The sequence below is a fragment of the Marmota flaviventris genome, chromosome 1 (genome assembly GCF_047511675.1).
Source record: "Marmota flaviventris isolate mMarFla1 chromosome 1, mMarFla1.hap1, whole genome shotgun sequence".
Classification (NCBI taxonomy): domain Eukaryota; kingdom Metazoa; phylum Chordata; class Mammalia; order Rodentia; family Sciuridae; genus Marmota; species Marmota flaviventris.
In genome coordinates, this window is record NC_092498.1 from 102,258,717 (window position 1) to 102,280,000 (window position 21,284).

General features: G+C 41.2%; 1 protein-coding gene across 3 annotated transcripts in view; it reads left to right on the forward strand.

The window, feature by feature from the left end:
- The window catches only part of Ogdh (oxoglutarate dehydrogenase), an 84,836-nt gene that overhangs the window by 33,281 nt on the left and 30,271 nt on the right, over positions 1–21,284 (forward strand). For all 3 annotated transcript variants that reach the window (XM_027938300.3, XM_027938299.2, XM_071614419.1), the window contains exons 5-9: positions 14,596–14,711; positions 18,874–19,028; positions 19,268–19,414; positions 19,907–19,997; positions 20,367–20,546. In XM_027938300.3, the coding sequence (XP_027794101.1) occupies positions 14,596–14,711; positions 18,874–19,028; positions 19,268–19,414; positions 19,907–19,997; positions 20,367–20,546 (689 nt within the window). The remainder of the gene's footprint in view (positions 1–14,595; positions 14,712–18,873; positions 19,029–19,267; positions 19,415–19,906; positions 19,998–20,366; positions 20,547–21,284) is intronic.

Consider the following 21,284-nt stretch of genomic DNA (forward strand, 5'->3'; position numbering starts at 1 on the left):
AACCTTCCTAGATAATGTAGGGTATCCTCTACATTGTACCAGCCCTTTGGCAAATTTAGGAAGTATGTAAGAAAAACAAGCCATCTTCCCCCTGCTCTGACACCAAAACAAAAACACAGGAGACTTCTGTGATTCCAAGTGGTGTGGGCATTTCTTCCATCCACAAGCAAGCAGTTGCTTCTTTAGTGCTGGTTACCAGGTGGGTGTCCTCTCATTTAATTCAGTTCTGACACCATCAACAAGGACATAGCATCAGATCCCTCAGGTTGAGGACTCAGTACCCAAGACTTTCCCCATTTCAAACCCAGTTGCAAATCTGGACCATTAGAACTACTGTCCAATTGGCTCCAAATTGAAGTTCCTTCAGCCTTCTTGTTAGTTTTGATTAATTTGCTCACAGAACTCAAATTAAGTAACTCAAAAGAACTCAGAGAAGTTTACCAGTTTATTATAAAGTATATTTTCAAGTATACAAGTAAGTAGCCTGAAGAGAGATATAGGCCAGGTTCTGTAAGAGTCCTGTGCAGGAGCTTTTGTCCCTATGGAGTTAGAGTGTACCACCCTCTTTGATGTGGATGAGTCTTATTCACCTTCCTGTGAGCTTACATGTGTTCAGCTGTCCAGAAGCTCTTAGCACCACATCCTTGTGAGTTTTTATAGAGACTTCATTCAGAGACATGATCAAAGCATGGACAGTCATGTAGAAATGTGATGGACTAAAAGGGTATAATCTAGTGATAATAGACTGAGTGGAGAAACCCAGCAAGGTCTGTCTGTCCAGATTCTTCAGCATTCTTTCCTCTTGAGTATGGGGCATGACCCCATCTAAAATGAGAGTTATATCTGTTATCAGACAAAGTAGGTTAGAGAATTCTTTTATGGACAACTCCAAAACAGAAAATTCTTCTTTGAGGAAGAAATGCAGTTTCTATGGCTTGCCTTATGGAGGAAATCATGAACCAGAAACCCTGATGAAATTAAAAAAAAAAAAAAAATATATATATATATATATATATATATATATATATATATGTCTCATAATATCAGAGGAAGTTTAGAGAAACCTTTGAATCTTAAAGGCTAGTTGGCATGAGTTGAACTCTGTTCCATCATTCAATGGTGAAAAGTGTGTGCTTCCAAGAAGTGGACCTCTCCTTATGGTGTTCCCAGGAGATCTTGGAGCCTTTTTCCTCTGCCTCATCCTTAGTATAGAAACCCTCCCTTCCCATTTATCAGTTTCATTGTAGCCTGATGGCATCAAGCCCCTCCAACTTCCTCTTCTTGCTGTTCCATCAGTGCAGTGGCTGCTTCCATAACCTTCCAGAACTATTGAGTCTCCTCCAGGTGCTCAGAACAGAATGAACTCCTGGATGCCAGGCACACTGTTCCCTCATGAAGAGGTTGGGAACCTTCCAGGACCCCTTTCTTGTGAGAGAAGCACCTCCCATAGCATCAGTCAGGGTGGGGACCAAAAATGCTAGTTTTCATAAGCAGCAAAACTTTTGAACCAGAGGGAGCAGGTGAGGGGACCATATCCCCTCTCCTGTCCAAATTTGTATTGTCTCAGCTAGTGGCATCATAAGTTGCCAGTTGTTCAGTATTTTAAAATGGACCTTGAGTTTCAGGGTTTTCACTCTGTACATTTAGAGTTACCTAGGGAGCACTAAAACTATTCCCTGTCTTGTTCAGACTAATTAGATCAAGGCAAGTTGGAAGGGATACCCCAAGGGCTTTGGTCAAACCCAGTCTCTTAAGTTCTTATACTATCAGTGGCCGAGGTGGGGCTAGAATCTGGGTATCATTCTCCATCATTCTTCTAGGCCATCCTGAGGCTTCAGCTTGTAGTCTAACCTGGGATAATGGTCTAGGCAGTTGTACTCCTTTGAGGTTTGTGATTCCCAATTCAGCAAAGACACAATGAGCGTGAGTGGTCCCGAGGACTTTATAAACTATGAAGCTAAAATGCACAAGGTGGCCCTGAAGTCCTTTGAGGAATCCTATGGAACTACTAAGGAAGAGTTAGAATGTAGTCCCTATTTGTAAATTTGAAACAGTATGATTTAAAAATAATAAACTCTTTAAGTACAAAAGATAGGAATAGCATAAACATGTTAGATGTTTGAGTCTGTAGGAAAATTGATCTTGAATGCTTACCTTCTATACAGGTCCAGTGTGACCACTAGAAAGTTTGCAGAACATCCTGCATCAATTCTTAGCTCAGTGAACCTGGCTCTGAGGGCACAGTCCCTGGGTTGGAGTCCTGCTCTGTGCCTCAGTTTCCTCTTCTGTAAGAAGTGATGGAATCACCTCCTAAGGTTGTTTAAACAATAAACCTTAGAGTAATGCCTGGAATTTATTACCATGCTCTGTGTGTGAGCTGTATATGCCCTGAACAGTCTCCAGATGAGTAGCTGCTGGACTCACTGGTAATGAGATGAACTCAGAAACTGAGAGGTCAGGCAAGGAGCCCAGATCACATAGGAGTTAGTAGTGGAGAAGCTGAACTGCACCTGAATTATAAGAAGCAATGGAGCATCGAATGTAGAAACTTACAACCAAGAAGTGAGGACTCAGGCACCATGGCGGAGGTTTGAGGCCCAGGAAAACTACAGCAAATTCCACCCCCACTGCTCAGTAAGAACGAGGTGGGATAAGGAGCCACAGAGTGAGTGTGTGTGACTGGGTCAGGGACCATGTAATGAAGTTGTCATGGGCCGTATAGTGTGTGTGACTGGTCAGGAACCGTGCTGATAGCATATTGTGTCAGGGGGCCATGCAATGAGCATATGTGACTGGGTCATGATCTGTGTGGGAGATATCACAGGGCCATGAGGTGAGTATGACCAACTAGATTAGAGACTGAGTGCAACATGTCCTGAGTTGCATGCATGCTTTCCCAGAGCTGGATTTGCTCCCATTCCTCTTATTAGCTGTCCTTCCCTGCTTCTTTTGGACAGTTTCTTCTTCTCTTAGGGGAGACTGAGGCTCAGAACAGCAATCACAGACTGCCTTTGAATGTGGTTCTTCATGCCCCCATGGAGCATGTTATGCATGATGAAGAAAGGAGAAGGATGCCACTTCAGAAGCCCCCTAGATTAGCTGAGCATCCAGTGGAAAGTGGTGCAAACAGGGCGGTGTCCACCCTGAATTTTTTTAATTAGGTGCAATTTATTTCTTTGAGTTTCATTTTTAAACCAATTTTGAAAAAAACTGGGAAAGCTAATTTAGGGCACGGTACCTAGTTTCACTTCTCAGAAATTCCCCAGGTTTCCAAAGTAACAGAGTTAACAGTCACTCTTACAGTTCCAAGAACCTCAGCAGACTCAGGGCAGGATAGCGAGATTCACCACCAGATAATTGTGTGCACACAGAACTTATTAATTTGTGCCAGGTTGTACTGTGGACCATATTTCCCTTGGAAAAGAGGGTTGCATTCCGATATGAGATGCCTTGACTACACATTTTCCATCACCCACGAATCAGGGTGAGATTCTGTAGATTTTTCTCCTGTATCCTGTGTGGGCCCTGTTGAGATAAGGAAGGATTGGGCACCCCAAGGTCGTCTAGTAGGAAGGTTCATAGGGAGAAATTTGCCAGCTGGACTTAATGAAGGATCATGGGTCAGGATGCCAAGTTAGAGATGAGAGTATATTGCAAAATGCCAGCTTGGAGTGTTAGGAATGGAAACTTCCAGACCGTGAGTCCCAGGGGTTCATTGCCATTTTTGGCAGGATACTGCTTGTTGGAAACAGATTGACTTGTAGGCATGATTACACACTGTTGCCTTAGGGTTTGTATTCTATGCTAGTCATCTCTTCCTTGCTCATATTAAGATGGGAACAGGTGGTGTCTTATTCCCATTAACTCTTTTTTTGTTTTTTTGCTACTGAGGATTGAACTCAGGGGCACTCAACTACTGAACCACATCCCAAACCCTATTTTGTATTTTATTTAGAGATAGGGTGTCACTGAGTTGCTTAGCACCTCCCTGTTGCTGAGGCTGGCTTTGAACTCATGATCCTCCTGCCTCAGCCTCCTGAGCTGCTGGGATTACTGGCGTGTGCCACCGTGCCTGGCTTCCCATTAACTGTTGCCTTGAGTTTTCTTTGTCAAGTGTAGTATTTGAATTAAATTCCCACTTAAAAATGCCATAATTTGTGGTTTTTATTCAAATTCTATGTAATTTTTCACAATGACAAAAAATTGAGGTTTTCTTTTACTGTGAGATTCAGACATTATTAAACAAGAATCCCAGATAACAAATTTTATAAATATTTCTGAGGAAAATGACTCTTTTTCCCTTGGATACATTAGTGTGTATAAATTCCTAAAACAGTTTTAGGAAATGTTTTTTTTCTTTTAATCTTTTTGAGATGGAATCTTGCTGTGTTGCCGATGCTGGCCTTGAACTCTTGATTCTCCTACCTTAACCTCTGGAATAGCTGGGATTACAGTTATGTAATCCCATACCCACCCAGTTTCAGAAAGTGAACTTGAATTAATAGTTAAAAAGTCAACTTAAAAGTTCAAAAATGTAGCAGAATTTTAGCTACTTAAGATGAATTAGTTCTGCCCCTGTGTCATTACCAGTCTATTGAATAATGACAACATTTACATATATCCTCTTGACCTTCTAGGGCTCTCTTGTTTACTCTTTGATGATAAAAAATATTAGCTAAAAATAAAGTTGTTCTTTATAATTTCAAGTGATAGCAGTTCATATAGCAAACATTGCTTCTTGTGTGCAGCCTTAGAGAACTAATGAGGCGTACCATGGGAGCTTTCCTCAGTGCCTTGGGAGACAGGCCAAGCTAAGGTCATACCCAAGGGGGTTGAAATCATAGTGCATGATGGGTGTGGTACCCCTCGGGTGAATGAGTCCTGGCCACGAAGACATCCCCCTCCCCACCTTCTAGGGATTGAACCCAGGGCTCTTGTGCATGCAAGGCAAGCACTCTACCAACTGAGCTATTTCCCCAGCCCCTTTTTTTTTTTTTGAGACAATCTCTAAGTTTCCTACATTGGTTTCAAAACTTGACAGTCGTCCTAATTCAGCTTCCTGAGTTGCTGGGATTACAGTGACAAAGGACTCAGCAACTCCTAATGTTTAAGAAGATCTTTGACTTAGACACCAGGAACTAGTTAACCTTGTCACACTAGCTTCCAACTTCACTTCCCTGTGCTTCATTTGGAACTGCCATAACTACATCCTCAGCAGCTCCATCTCCTCCAGCTCTGATACACCTGTACTCTTCAACTATTGTTCACTACTAGCATGAAAGGAAGCATTTAATTGACGTTTCTCTGCATGCCCAAGGTCGTGAGCATTCACAGTGTCAGTGACCATGGCTCCTAGCTGAACCATCAGTCCTTCTATGCATCCATTACCACCTACCTTCCTGACCCTTAGCCACCAGATTCAGGATGTGGGTCAGGTGTTTTATGTATCTAGATAAATATCTTGATTTTCACTAATGGTATAGAAAGGGTAGAAATGTGCTGAAAAGCTCACAGGTAGAAAGAAAATGTGCAGCTATGCCCAGTTGTGTATATCTGGGACTCTTAGGATATTCTCAACTACCAATTTCTCTATTCCAGTTTTGCCATCTTGTGAGGCAAGACCAAGGACTCTCTTTGTTCTTTAGAATCTTTCAGAATCTTAAAGTTGCGAGTCTAGACAGCTACCTGAATTCTGTTCTGATAAATGGCTACCCTACAAATCAGTCTTTTTCATTTTCTTTTCCTCTGTTTTTCATCCCACAGTTGCCTAGAACAGGAGTGTATGTAACTTCCCAGAAAAGCACTGTGTTCGCACCTTCTGCAGGCTAGGAGAGGAGATCAAACGACGCTGCCTGATGGCTTCCCAGTGTCAGTGGAGGGGCTGCCCCTTCTAATTCACCTTGTTCCAGCTGTTCTATGAACGAGTCCCACGTTTATCAAAACAACTTTCAATGTTTGATCCCCTGACTACATAACCCACCCTTGTCTCCTTCAGTGTGTGTGTCCATGTGGCTGTGTCTGTGCTACCTGTTAACTGTGATAATGGTATAGGGTTTGGTGTTTGGGTTTTAAACTAACTTTCACCTGTCTTTTTCCTTCTGCGCTCACCCATGCTACCCCACTCTGCCTCTCAGATCTTGCAGTTTTCAAGGAACGACTTCGAATGCTAACAGTAGGAGGTATGAAAATAATGAGCCTTTCACCTTTCTGGAGTTCAGGACTTCATTTGAATAGGATGTGCAACTTTTCCTAGCATGTCATTTGGGGAAAGTTGACACAACTTCTATTAGCATTTTAAAGTTTATTGTTTGGAAATACCTTTTATCCCCCCTTTATTTAGTTATTAACCAATAAGTGGAGCTATGTATCTGGTGTCATTTATTTCTGTTCAATTTGTGTTTTGAAGAGCATCCTTCATCTAGATTTGCATTTCTTCATTGCTTCACTGTAAGCTTCCATCTTCAGCATAGTTCACCTTTAGCTCCTGCTGCAGCCAGCTGGGAACCTGAGGCTATATCAGCTCTGCATGGTGGCTTTTCCCATCCTCCACATTGTGTATTGTGGCTTTGGCTGACCCTGGATTCTTCCAGATTCTGTTTTCTGGGCATTTTAGACAAGATTTCCAAAATGTTCCATGTTTGAAGGACAAGAAAAGTATTAATAAAAACTTTCTAGGAACCCTTTTCATATGACCTCCTTGGTTCTGGGCAGAACACCCTTGAGGAATCCAGAGTTGAAGTGCTGGAGCCATTTGCCTGCTGTCATCTCCTCCCACCTACCCTCCCCCCAACCTGTGTCCAGTTTCTTCCTTCCACTCTTGGCTTCCCTTAAGATGTTCTCTTTTTCTTCTGTCTTAGACATATATCTGTGAGATGCTATTTTTTAATTCAGCTTTTTATTTTAGATAATTATAGATTCATGTGCAGTTCTAAGAAATAAAAGAATGATCTTATGTGCTTTAGCCAGTTTGGTGCACTCAGTGGTGCTAGTTTGTAAAACTGCAGCACACATTGCGGCAGGACACCGCAGATCCCTTCCTTTCCACCCTACACACCATGCTTAACCGGTAGCAACCACTATTGTGTTCTCCATTTCCGTAATTCCATCATTTTCAGATGCCATACAAATGGAAACACGGTATATAATCTTTTGGGATTGGCATTTTTCAGTCAGTGTACTTTTCTAACGATAACCTCAGATTGATGTGTATCATGGTTTGTTCCTTTTTGCTGCTGAGTGGAATTCCATTGTATGAATGTAATGCGGTTAACTTTTAACTCTTCACCCACAGAAAGACCTCTTGATTGTTTCCACTCTTTGGCTAATAGAGTCTTTTGCAGAGCAAAAACGTTTAACTTTGACATCCAGGTTATCAGTTTTCCTCTTAGGTATGGTGTTTTTGTTGTCAAGTCTCTTAGCCCTAGATACCAAATATTTTTCATCGAGTTATTTTTGTATCTTTGTCAGAAATCAGTAGGACTCATATGGATCTATTTCTGGGTTTTCTATTTTCTCTTACTCTTGTATCTATCCTTCCATGGTATCACACTGTCTCAATTATCATAGCTGCTGAATTTTATTTTCCATTTTCAAAGTTGTTTTGGCTAGCCTAGGGCTGTTCCCTTTCTATGTAAATTTTAGAATAAGTGTCTGCTTAAAAACTTGCCCACATTTTGATAGGAATTGTGTTAAACTTACTGATCCATTTAGGAGAAGTTGAGAAGTGTTCCTTGTTTCCTGGAAGATATTGTATAGAATTGGTGTTATTTCTTTGAATATATGAATTTTCCAGCAAAACCATCTGGACTTAGAGATTACTTTTTCGGGAGCTTTTTATTTATGAATTATATTTCATTTTTAGTCATAGGGCTGTTGATATCTTGGGAGTCTGGGGTCACATCCTCTTTCATTCCTTATATTAGTGAATTGTATCTTTTTCTGTCAGTCTTGTAAGGAATTTGTTATTTTCAGAGAACTTGTACTTAGTATCATTTTGTGCTTCTGTGTTGCTTTGTTCTTCAGTTTCATTGATTTATGCTCTTTGTTTGTTTCTAGTTTGTATCCCTTGGTACTTCTTATTTGACCCTTGGGTTATTTAGAAGTGTGTTCTTTAGTATCTAAGTGTTTGGGGATTTTTTTTTGTCATCTGTTATTAAATTTCTAGTTTGATTTCATTATGGTTGGAGAATGTACCCTGTATGATTTCAGTTCTACCACATTTGTTTGTTTGATCCAGTATAAAATTTTTGAAATATATTCCATGGCAACTTGAATGTTATTGTTAGTTGGGGGTATAGCTCAATGATATAGCACTTGCCTATTGTGCATGACACCCTGGGTTTGATTCCCAGCATAAACAAATAAATGTCAGGTTTGTTTTAAGTCTTTTTTTGCGGTGGGGTGGAAGTGGGCAGCAGTACTGGGTATTAAACACAGGGCCTCAGGCATGCTAAGTAAGTATTCTGCCACTGAGCTAGATCACCAGCATTTTTTATTTAATTTTGAGACAGGGTCTTGCCAAGTTGCCCAGGCTGGTCTCAAACTTGCCATCCTCCTGCCTTAGCCTCCTGAGTAGCTGGGTTGTGCTCCCCTACCCAGTTGTCAGTTAAAACTTGTTGGTTGATAGTTATTGAGTTCATCTATGTCCTTGCTGCCTTTCTGTATAGGTTTTTTAAACATTGGTTGAGAGAGGTATTGAAGTCTTCAACTATAAACGTGGGTTTGTCTGTTTCTCCTTTCAGTCCTATTAGTTTTTGGTTCACATATTTTATAGCTCTCTTAATTGATATATACACATTTGGGATTGCTGTGTCTTCTTGTTAGATTGATCTTTTTTCATAATGTGATGTCTTCTGTGTCTCTGGTAATTTTTATCAGACATTAATTGTTGTTCTTTCATTTCATTAAGGTTTACATAGTATATTTTGTCCACCCTTTTATTTTCATACTGTATCATATTTGATACAGTTTTATTCTTTTTTTTTTCTTTCTTTTTTATGTATTTATTTTTTAGTTTTTTTTTTTTTTAGGTAGACACAATATCTTTATTTTATTTTTATGTGGTGCTGAGGATCGAACCCAGTGCCTCATGCATGCCAGGCGAGCGTGCTACCACTTGAGCCACATCCCCAACCCTATTCTTTATTTTCTTTAGTTGTTTAATAGTTTATTCTTTATTTTCTTTTTGTTGGTTTTCATTTTTTGCTTTTATTCCCTGTCTTCCTATGGCTTTTTATATCTGTATTTTTAAAATTTTATTTCTACTTATTTACAGATAGTGTTTTTTAAAAATCTCTGTAGCTTTTCTAGTTGACGTGGGTATTACATTACATAGACAAAACTTATCACTAACTACTGATGTTAATTTTACCAGCTCAGATTATGTAGAAACCTTACCTCCTCTTATAGTTCTACAGTTTTTTATCCTTCACAATTTGTAATATAATATTTCCTTAAATATTTCTTATGCATGCTTTTAGGTCACACCAGACTGTTGTACATTTGCTTCAACCACCAGACATAATTCAGCACTCCCAATAAGAAAAGGAGCCATCTTTGTATTTACCCACATTTTTTTTTCTTTCTTTTCTTTTTCTTTTTTTGTGTGTGTATATGTATATTTAATTCTTTCTACAATTCAATTTGTTGTTTTCTTTCTAAGAATTTCCTTTGACCATTCTTTTAGGGCAGACCTAATTTTCCTTCGTCTAAGAATTTCTTGATTTCTTCTTCATTCCTGCAGTATATTTTTGGATATTTTCTTTCAGCTATTGAAAAGTGTGCTACTAGTCTTGTGTGATGGCACACACCTGTGATCCAAAGTGCTCTGGAGACTGAGACAGGAGGATTGCAAGTTCAAGGCCAACCTGGGCAATTTAGAGAGACCCTGTCTCAAAATAAAATAAAAAGAGCTGAAGATGTAGCACAGTGGTAGAGTACTTTCCTAGAATGTGCAAGTCTCTGGATTTAATCCCTAGTAATACAAAGAAAACAAAAGAAAAAAGCCCACCATACATAAATAAAAAAGGAATTATTAAAAAAACATTTAATTCACTCATGCCTGTAATCACAGCAGCTCAGGGGTCTAAGGCAGGAGGATTCCACATCAAAACCAGCTTCATCAACTTAGGGAAGCTGTCTCAATCAAAAGTGCTGGGAATGTGATTTAGAGGTAAAGCACTCCTGAGTTCAATCCCTGGTACCAAAACCAAAAAACAAATAAATGTTTAACCCACCTACATGAAGGCAGGGGGAAAAGCAGAGAAATTAAAAATGGAACAAAGAATTAAAAATAAAATGGCATACTTAAGTCCCAACATAGTATCAACTATATTAAATATAAATCATCTAAATGCATTAATTAGAAGGCAAATATATGTGAGTAGATTTTAAAAATATATGATCCAACCATAAATAAGACAGTCGGTCACTATTTTAAGATAATCACTTTAAAAATAACGTGCTGAGGGGCTGGGGTTGTGGCTTAGTGGTAGAGCGCTCACCTAGCACATGCAAGGACCTCAGCAACACATAAAAATAAATAAATAAAAGTATCTATTGTGTTCAACTACAACTAAAAAATATTTTTAAAAAATAATGTGTTGCTGGGCTGGGGTTGTGGCTCAGTGGTAGAGTGCTTGCCTAGCCTAATATGTCTGAGGCACTGGGTTCAATTCTGGCACCATGTAGAAAAATAAATAAATAAAATGTGTTGAGTCTGTGTTTAAAAATAAATAAAATGTTGAGGTTGGTGGTATAACTCAATGATAGAGCATTTGCTTAGCATCTATAAGGCACTGGATTCAACCTCTAGTATGTGAAAAAAGAAACACTGTAGATAAATGAAAATGAAAAAGATGTTTGGGCCTCAGGAAGTTAGGGGAGAAACACATAGAAATGAAAAATGGAACAGAAAACAAAAATAAAATAGCAGGGCTGGGGATATAGCAGTCGTAGAGTGCTTGCCTCATATGCACAAAGCCCTGGGTTCAATCCCCAGCACTACCACCAAAATAAATAAATAAATAGATAGATAGATAGTCTAAATATATACTAATTAATATTTATTAGAAGAGTAGATTTAAAAACTATATGACCCAATCACATGCTATCGGTAAGACTGTCGCTTTAAAAATAACATGTTTTGGGGCAGGTTGTATAGCTCAGTGGTAGAAGATGTACTTAGCATGTACAAAGGCACTGGGTTCAATCTCGTGTACTACCCAAAAAAGGGGGGAAAGGATGCCACTTCCTTTTATGTTCCAAGGTTTTCTGTCATTCAAATTGGCTTTTTCTTATAGTTAAGGTGTCACTTTATTTATGATGGGAGCTATCAAGAGTTTTTCTTTGTTTTTAATTTTCAGATATTTTAACTATGTTGTGTTTTGGCATGTATTTTGGGGGGATTATCCTATGAATTCACTCAGCTTCTTAAATCCATGGATTTAAGCTTGCTGTTCTAGCAAGTTTCCATGTACCTTTTTAGCCACCCTTTCTTTCTCTTCTAGAATTTGATCCATATGTGTATGCAGTTTTTTTATTAGTGTGTCACATTTCTTTGAGGCTCTGTTCACTTTTTGTTTTCTTTGTATTCATTAGTTTCTATTCCTCTGACTTCACATTCATTGTTCTCTAACCCTTGATTCTTCTGTTGAACTTCTCTAGTGAGTTGTTTTTTACAAAGCTGAAATTTTTCCTAAGACTTTGTTTTGTGACTCAGTATCTTTTTGTCACTGTTATGTTTGAAAGTGCTCATAGAAATCATTTTATGATGGCTCCATTAAAATCTTAGGTAATTCTAATATCTTCATCATCATGATGTGTCTGTAGGTTATCATTTCTCATTCAATCCGAGATATTCCTGATTCCTCTTGTGATTTTTTTAAAGTTGAAACTAGGATATTTCAAGAATTATAAGCATTAGAATCTTATATATAAATCTTCTGTTAGTAGCATACCTCCTCTGGATATTGTTCTGCTGGGAGAGAAAGGAGGCACTATCTTGTTCCTGTAGGTAAGCTAGGAGCTGCTGCATTATCTCCCAGGGAGGAAATGTGGACTACCTCGTGGACCATTTTTTAAACCCCCAGGTAAAGGTTGGAGGTTGGGCTCATAAGAGCCTCGTGAGTGTAGCAGTAGGACCATAGTGTTTTCTGAGGGGTTTTGGCTGATGAAGAATGTAATTGTCTAAAAGGTTTTTGTATTGCTAGGCTGTCCCACTCCTGGCCTTTTGGATAGAGAGCAACTTTTTTGGGTGTTGGTTATTTGTACGTCTGAGAATTTCTGAGATGCTGGTTCTTCTGCTTCAAATCTGGGATATTGGAGCAGAAGGAAACCCAGGGACTTCCCTAGCTGTTTTGCCCTTTTCTACCTTTCAGGGGATTAAGTTTGTTTTGCATGTAATGTCCAGGGTTTTGAATTATACTTAAGGGGGGGATAGGGAAAAATATGTCACCTCCACCTTCCCAAAGCAGCCATTTGTAGGTTTGATTTCTCAAATGGCTGAAGCACTAGAAATGGAGCCAGTGGTTCTGAAGCTCATTACACAGCCCAGAAACTGTGAATTCAGAGTGTTAAAAGTAGAAGATTGTCATTTGCTGAGTCCCCTTTATCATTTCTTTATATTGTGAGAGTGCAATAAATATTCAGTTCTCACCCAGGGGCATGTACTTGACTAGTTAATTTTGCAATCCAGTTATTTTCTAAACAAACTATGCACTAGTTTAGCTGGGTGCAATGGGGGCATGTCTGTAATCTCAACTAGGGGATTACTGGAGACTGAGGAAGGCTGGATGCAAGTTCGAGGTCAGCCTCAGGAACTTTTCAAGACCCTATTTCAAAATAAAACAAAAAGGGATTGGGATGTAGCTCAGTAATAGAGTGCTTGCCTAGCATGAGTAAGGCCCTGGGTTCCAATCCCAGGAAAGCAAAACAGAAAACACTGCTTTGATACTCTATTCCCTGGCCTGAGTTTTTTCATCAGCTAGAAGTTTCTCAAAGATAATTTTGTTTTTCCTCCATAAATACCATGAAACTATTACTTGCAAGCTGGGCTATAAGTGGTGAGAGGTGTTTGTTTCACTCAGGCACAGTGATTGTTATGTCCTTATTGTTGGTAGAGTTAACAGGAGGAAGCAGGTGGATAAACTTAACTAAGCCATTTCTACCATCACTATTCTTCAGGTTAAAAAAAGTAGATTGGCTTTTGTTTTAATAAAGGGGGGGGGGGAAACACTCAAAAAAGAGCTTGCTTTTAGGACTTAACACCTACCCTAAAGCTGGGCTTGGTGGTGTCCGTCTGTATTCCCAGCTATTCAGGAGGCCTAAGCAGGAGGATTGCAAATTTGAGGGCAGCCTGGGCAACTTAGCAAGGCCCTGTCTCAAAATTTAAAAAAAAGGCTGGGTTATGTAACTCAGTGGTAGAGCATATGCCCAACATGTGTGGTGACCTGGACTTGATCCCAAAGATTCATGTCCATAGTTGTGGATGTTTATTTCACAGCAGCTCTTATTTACACTTAATTTGGCCAAGAAACAGAATATTTCATCTCATCCATTTAGTAGTTGGAGACTCTGCAGAGTCCTTGTTTTCAGGTTCAATTTTCATTTCCAGAGCCTCATAAAGTGCTGGTGTGAGGTATGCAAGTGCTTGTAACTCTTATAGTGTGTTCTTGCCCTTTTCTAGTCAATAGATTATTTCAGAGTAGATGTCAATTTGGAAAAAGAACCTTTGGTACCATTTTACAGTCTCTTTCAATAATGATGAAACAAGCATGGAATGCCAAAAATAGAGCCCTTTTATTGTTGCTCTCTATCAGAAAAAAATGCTTTTGGATGAGGAGGCATCTTCCCTATAGAGAGTACTCCAGTGAACATTAGTGAGTTTTTCAGAGTGTTTTGTACTGGGAGAGAAAGGGTACGCCTGTGTTTATGAACACATTCTGCAGAGCATCTTTAGGACTTCAGTTTGGGAATTCCAGGAAGAGGCCCATATTTAAGTCCGGTGGGGGCTATTTACCCCTTTTCTGATGCCCTGTGTGGCTATGACTGGCAGTTCTTCCATAGGCTGCTCGGCCCCTGGGTGACTGTTTCTCCCCCATTTCTTAGTCCCCCAGCTCTTTCTCTCACCATACACACATATTATTGTTATGTAACTCATATATGATGTGCTGTTCTCTATCAATTCCTCGTTTCCTACTTTAATTCCCTTCTTAATTCTGCTTTTTGATTGACTTTCTCAATGCCTTCTCATGGCTCTCTGTTCCCACTCTCAAAACTGGTTTTTATTTTGGGGACTTTGAAATAAATTTATCTCGAATTATAAATAATTGGTACACTAATTATAAATAATTGGACTAATACATGAATAATAGGAGCTTTATTCTGGTTTACCTGTGACACCCAGTAGTAGTCTTCAGCTCCCACTTACTGCTAAAGTTTCTGTTTCTGGCTGTAAAATATTACTTACTTTCATGTATATCAGGGTTTTTTTTTAAGATTTTTTTTTTCTCTTTTTGCTCCCCTGGGGCATCCCTTCCCCTTTCTATGTAAACTGTGGTCCCTGCATGGCTGTGCCTTGTCCCTCATCATCTGCAGGGTTCTATGGCCTGGATGAGTCTGACCTCGACAAGGTCTTCCACTTACCCACTACTACTTTCATCGGTGGACAGGAGTCAGCACTTCCTCTGCGGGAAATCATCCGTCGACTGGAGGTAAGAACGCCATACAGTTTTTAGGAGAATATAGTAGACTTGCTAAGAGCCTGCATTGGTTGGGTGCCCTCAAGACTAGTTTCCCTTTCCCTGGTTCCATATTTTTAAAAACTGTGAGGTAAAAGGCAACTATTTTTTACTATTTCATAGATAGAAACCCAATGGTTTTGTTTGTTTGTTTTGATTAGCCATAGAGGAAAAAAAAGAAGCCCTGTATTTACAAATTCCAGTAGGAGTTTATTTCAGACATGCAGTACTTCCTAGAGAGTCCTGTCCACCCAAGAAACAGGTTTGGAGCAGAGATCACTTCCCATAATCACTGGTCTCAGGAGAGTTGTTGATGACTATTCATTTTCTGCTCACTCCCTCTATTTCTCTGGTTCCCCACCCCGCTTCTTTCTGGACTTTGTTGGTGTTCTGCCTCCTCAGGGGACACCTTTACATGCACATTATAGATAGCAGCTAAGAGTCTGGCTCTGGCATCAGGCTGCCTGTGTCCTATTCTTCCCACCTTGGCTAGTGGTTGCCACTGTCATCTGTAAAAGGGTGACTGCTGTGCCCATTTCAGAGGGGAGAATGGATTGTATGAGAGGCCCCCATGCCTAGTGTTAGCCATAACTGTTACTTAGTGCTGCCCCTGGTGTTTATAGTTGTGAACCCATTGATGGCACCTGATGTCCTTAACACTCCAGTTTGAGTCACACTTGCCAGCCCACTCCCTGAGGGGCTTCTGTAGAATCAGCCAGGGTCCCCTCTGCCAGAATTCTTCCACTCCAGATATTAACCCAGACTCTAGCTAGTGAGGCTTGATTTAAAATTCTAATCAGTGGTTCCACACTGGGTAGAAAAGATCTGAATGTCAGATGAGGCACTTTCTGTAGTTTGTGACAAGCCTTTTACAACTGTACAAGTAGCTTAGAGCTGCTTCATTCACTTCTCAGCTTGTGGGAGAGGAAGGGGTAGAAACCATACTTCAGTGCCAGCATCAGGAGGGAGAAGTCATCCAGAAAGAGTGGTCAATGGAGGGAAAGTGTAAGGCTCAGCTGAGGTGAACTGACTTTGAGTCCTCCCATTGACTGGTACTACCATCACTGCACTGACCTTACACTCTGGTCCTGTCCTGTTCAGCTTGGGAGTCACAAGCCACTAATAACTATTGAGTACTTGGAAGGTGCAAAATATCTGAATAGTTTTTTCAGTATTAAAAAGATAATATGTTTAATATATTGGGTCAAATAAAGTAGAAAAATTAATTCCATTTGTTTCTACCAGGAAAGCTTAAATTACTAAGGTTTTTAGGTTGTTTATTAAGCAGTGTGTAGTTCACATTATTGCTGATCTGGAAGTTCTCCTGTCACCTAGTCCCCACAGATAGTGCCCCATACACCAGTCATCCTCCAAGTGACCCTGCCCCCTAGTACCTTGGATGCACACATGTCCCATCCTATTCCCTGTTGTTGTTCCTGTTGATCTGGTCCTCTCAGGACAGCAGTCAGATGATAACCATCTACACCAAGAGTTCCCTTCTCTTCCCAGGAGTCTGAATAAGAAGCTCAGCATCTGCTCCTTAGGTATGCTCTGTGGTTGGAAAGCTATATCCCAGAACAAGCCATAGTGTCTCCATTTCCTTCCAAGGCCCCTCAACACCTTCCTTCCCAAGAGCATAATCAGGGATGGGAGGTTGTAAAATCCCCTATAGTCAACTTCCACTGTATCCTGAGTCCTGAGTAGTTCTGATTCCATAGTATGAAGGAGTAGAGATCAAACAGCATGTTCAAAGGATGCCTTCCTTTCTGCACAGCTGATGAACAGAACTCTGGTGTTAAGCTTTTTCCTGTCTGGGACATTTCAACCTGAACTCCAGAAGGTCCAGTCCACAGCAAATATTGTCCCCAGAGTACACTAAGCATAGAATATGGTCATGTGCATAAACCCCTCACCACCTTGCCTGATGGTGATGCTTCATTTACATTGATATGAGAGTGTGCGCGCGCGCGCGCGCGCGTGTGTGTGTGTGTGTGTGTGTGTGTGTGTTAGGTTGTGATATAATCTTTGGTCATCTTGCAACTTTTGAAAAAAATTAGAGGAAGTGCTACTTCTTGGCTTCCTAGATTTGTCTAACTGGAGAGTAAAAGTAAGAATTAGCACCCAGCACTCGCCACCCTTGACTCCAGAGTATTAAGCCAAAGACATTGAAAAACACATGATCCACTGGCTAGAATCTTTTCTAAGTTAAGAAAAATGGTGCTGATAACATCAAAGAGAAACCAATTTCTAGAGGTGTGTGTTTTTTTGTTTTGTTTTGTTTTTCCTTTGCACAGCACTGGGAATTGAACCCCAGCCATGACTACCACTGAGCTATACCCCTATCCTTTTTCTTTTTTTATTTTGAGATAGGGACTTGCAAAGTTGCTAAGGTTAGCCTTCAACTTATAATCCTCCTGCATCAGCTTCCCGAATAGCTGGGATTACAGGTGTTTGCCACTGCACTCAGCTAGAGATTTTAAACAGCAGTTTCCTCTGAGCTTTTAATTGTTCAGTAATGGAAATCATGCCTATTGAAAGAAAGAAAGTAGGGGCTTGAGCAATGCCCTAAATATGATTCTGTGTTTTTTTTTTTAATATTTTGTTTTTTAATTGTAGTTGGACACAATACCTTTATTATTTTTTTTAATGTGGTGCTGAGGATCGAACCTAGCACCCCGCCTGTGCTAGGCGAGCGATCTACCACTGAGCCACAACCCTGACCCATAATTCTGTATTTTATGTGAAGGTGGGTACAGTAGTGACAAAGGTAAGAGTTCTCCCTCCGTAGCACTCCTTACCAGCTGGCCACTCAGGATGAGGAAGTGGACAGGGAGCTACTTGCTAGGTGTGCTGTTCACATGGACCCCAGCAGAAGAAAGCATGCTTATGCCTTTGTGACAGTTGGCATTAGTAGCCTCTCTGGAATTGTTTCTACAAAGGCACACTTTCTTCTGCTGGGTCCCCTCACGTCTGCAAAGGTGAGATGGGACAGTGGATTGATGTCAGTTCTGAGATTAGGGATAGCATCTCATTTAATTAGAAGTTTCCAGTTTTATCATCTTAGATGTCATTAGAAGGTATGGCTTGGGATTAATCAAAGTCCCTTAAAAGCCATCCACTGTGGTACACACCTGTAATCCCAGCTATTCATGAGAATTGGGCAGGAGGATTCCAAGTTCCAGGTCAGCCTAGGCAATAGTGAGAACCTGTCTCAAAGTAAAAAGAGCTGGGGGGTGTAGCTTAGAGGGAGGGCACTTACTTATCATGCATAAAGCCCTGGGTTCAATTTCCAGTACCAAAACAAACACCTTAAATAACCAGGAATTTTCCCAGCATCATTTTCTTTTGATTTCTAGGTATGATTTTCCTTCTTTTCACTTTGAGTAATGACTAGAATATTGTGGGTGGCCTTACTTGTGAGTTAAGGCCGTCTGGGTTTTTTTCTATTTCATTTGTTAATGTTACTGGGAATTGAACACTCAGGTGCTTTACCACTGAGCTGTACCCCCAGCTCTTTTTATTTTTTATCTCATGATAGGGTCTGCCAAGTTGCTTAGGTAAGTTGCGTAGCCTCGGTAAGTTGTTGAGGCTGGCCTCAAACTTGTGATCCTTTTGCCTTAGCTTCCCAAGTCACTGGGATTATAGACACGCATCCCTGCACCCCACCAGGCAGTCTGTTTTTGACCTCCACCCTGAAGAGAACAGGCACTTGACCCCATATCCAGCAAGTCTTTTAACTGCCTGTGTCAGCCAGTTTTTTTTTTTTTTTAAATGAAAACCAAATAGGGTCACAGCTGTGAGCCACTGACCCAAAAGCTGGGACTCTCAGTGCTGGGGCCATAATGGCTATTGTGGCTATGAAGACATCCAGGAGGGAAGTCTCTCTGGCCATATTAGGGCCTGTTTGCTTTGCTGCTCAATAACTGCACCCACTCTACCTTTGCCTTCTTGATCACACCAGCTCCTCCCCAGCTTTCTGGGTGAGTGGGCAATTGGTACTCATCATCCAGCTATGTGCTTAGTTAAACATGCCTTTTCTGGGGCATAGGAGGGTACGCAAATGACCTATTCAGCACAGTGGTATACAGTTCATGTTCATTAATGACTGTATCCCTTGTTTGTGGTGGGGGGACAGATGGCCTACTGCCAGCACATTGGAGTGGAATTCATGTTCATTAATGACTTAGAGCAATGCCAGTGGATCAGGCAGAAGTTTGAGACCCCTGGAATCATGCAGTTCACCAATGAGGAGAAACGGACCCTGCTGGCCAGGCTTGTGCGGTCCACGAGGTATGGTATAGAGCATAAGCTCTCAGGGTATCTATGGCCCATCTGTGGGGTGTGGCCTTTGTGGGCCTTTCTACCAGGGTGGGCAGATGTGGGGGTGGTAGCCACAGCTGCATGTACATGAAAGGAAATCCAGGCAAGTATAATTGGCTTCTGAAGGACTTTCTGATTATTTAGGAAAATGTGACTTTGGGACTGACCCTGGGGACATTGCTCTTCAAGGTGCTTGGTTCCCTGTCCAGGTTTGAGGAATTCTTGCACCGAAAGTGGTCTTCAGAGAAGCGCTTTGGTCTAGAAGGCTGTGAAGTGTTGATCCCCGCCCTTAAGACCATCATCGACAAGTCGAGTGAGAATGGAGTGGACTATGTAATAATGGGAATGCCACACAGGTACCTCTGGGCTCTGTGGTATGTTGGAAGCACAGAAGTGGGGACCCTAAGTGAGCAGCTGCTTCCTCAAGTGCTTGTCAGTGAGCTGAGGATGCATGGGATACATGAGAGTGTCTTGGTCTGTAGGGTTCTCGCACCCCTGTGTCAGTGTAACTAGAAAGTCACTCTCACAGCCAAGGCCACATGTGGTTCAGACTGATGTTTGGCTTTGTGTTGAATTTTATAAAAGTTAAACCCCAGTGCCCTTGGAAGGGTCTAGCTTGAAGAAAAAGATAGAGGGGAATGTGGCCAGAGGCCAGAGGCATTTATATACTTTCTGCTGCCCATGTAGAGTGACCTTGCATGCCTAGAGGCCAGGGGCTTAGTTCCCATATTGGCTCTGGATCACAACTATTTTGGGGCTGCAAACCAAGGAAGTGCCTGATGCTGGGTGAAAAGAGGGGATGGAGTAGCTGTGTCCTAAGGATCTACTTACATTGCCCTGTGTGCCAGGGGACGGCTGAACGTGCTTGCAAATGTCATCAGGAAGGAGTTGGAGCAGATTTTTTGTCAGTTCGATTCAAAGCTGGAGGCAGCGGATGAGGTGAGATTCCCACATGACAACACATCCAGCATGGTATCCTGAATCCACATGGGATCTCCTAGCTCCAGTGGTTTCTCAGGCTTAGTGGAATCATAGCTCTTTGGAATCATTTGCAGTTTGCCTTCCTCATTAGAAGGCAATGCTGCCACCCCACCCCAGCCCTGGGCAGCCCCACATTCCTCTTCCTGAGGCTGAGAACATCCCCTCTGATTGGGAGGCCCTCTCCTTGTGCCCTGGGTGGGATAATCTTGGGAAAAGGCTGCCTCATTCTCCCATAGTAGGGTCCAGGTTGTAGAAATCCATCTGAAGGGCTATCATGACAAGTGACCATCTCCTGGCATCAGACTTATTTATTGTTTGCATTGTCAGGGTTCCGGAGACATGAAGTATCACCTGGGCATGTATCACCGCAGGATCAATCGGGTGACTGACCGAAATATCACCCTGTCCCTGGTGGCAAACCCTTCCCATCTGGAGGCTGCTGATCCTGTGGTCATGGGCAAGACCAAAGCTGAGCAGTTCTATTGTGGAGACACTGAAGGGAAAAAGGTGAGCCCCTCCCCCCAAGACCTAAGAGGCATGTCCCTTGAGCCCAACATTATACACAGCTCCGCTCACCACTGTAGCTAGAGACCTGGACATGTCTCACACATGCCCCGACTCCAAGAAACACAAGTTTCTGGAATTTTAAAATACTATAAACCAATTTTTTAAAAAAGAGTAACAGTAGTAAATAAAGCAGTTCTACTATAGACATACTTTCTCCCAAGTTATAACTATCAGAACTAGACAAGAAGTTGGCTTATGTCTTCGCCATGTCTAGAGGAGTCAGTGTTAGTTACCATTGATGGAAAAAGGCATTTTCACTGAAAAGAAAAGTCTTTGAAAGGAAAATGTGTGGGTGAACCTAAAGGAGAAAGTGTAGGACTGACAGATATCAGAGAGTGCTCCATACAACATTGGAGGTGGATATAGCTCTAAGGACAGGTGGGGTCCTGCCTTGGCATTTCCTACGGGTGACAGTGAATACTGAATGTTGGCTGGCCAGCCTGCTCTTGTTGAATCCCTCCATAGGCAACTGTTTGCCCTTATTTAAACTCAGGATAAAATTCTTATTTGTAACAAATTGTATAGTTCTTATTATTTAAATGATGATCTGAAAACCAAGTGTGTTAGACAACTCTCTGTTGCTGTGACAGAAATACCTGAGATATACAACTCGTAAAGAAGAAAAGTTTATTTTGGCTCGTGAGTTCAATCCATCACCACACAAGGTAGACAGCATGG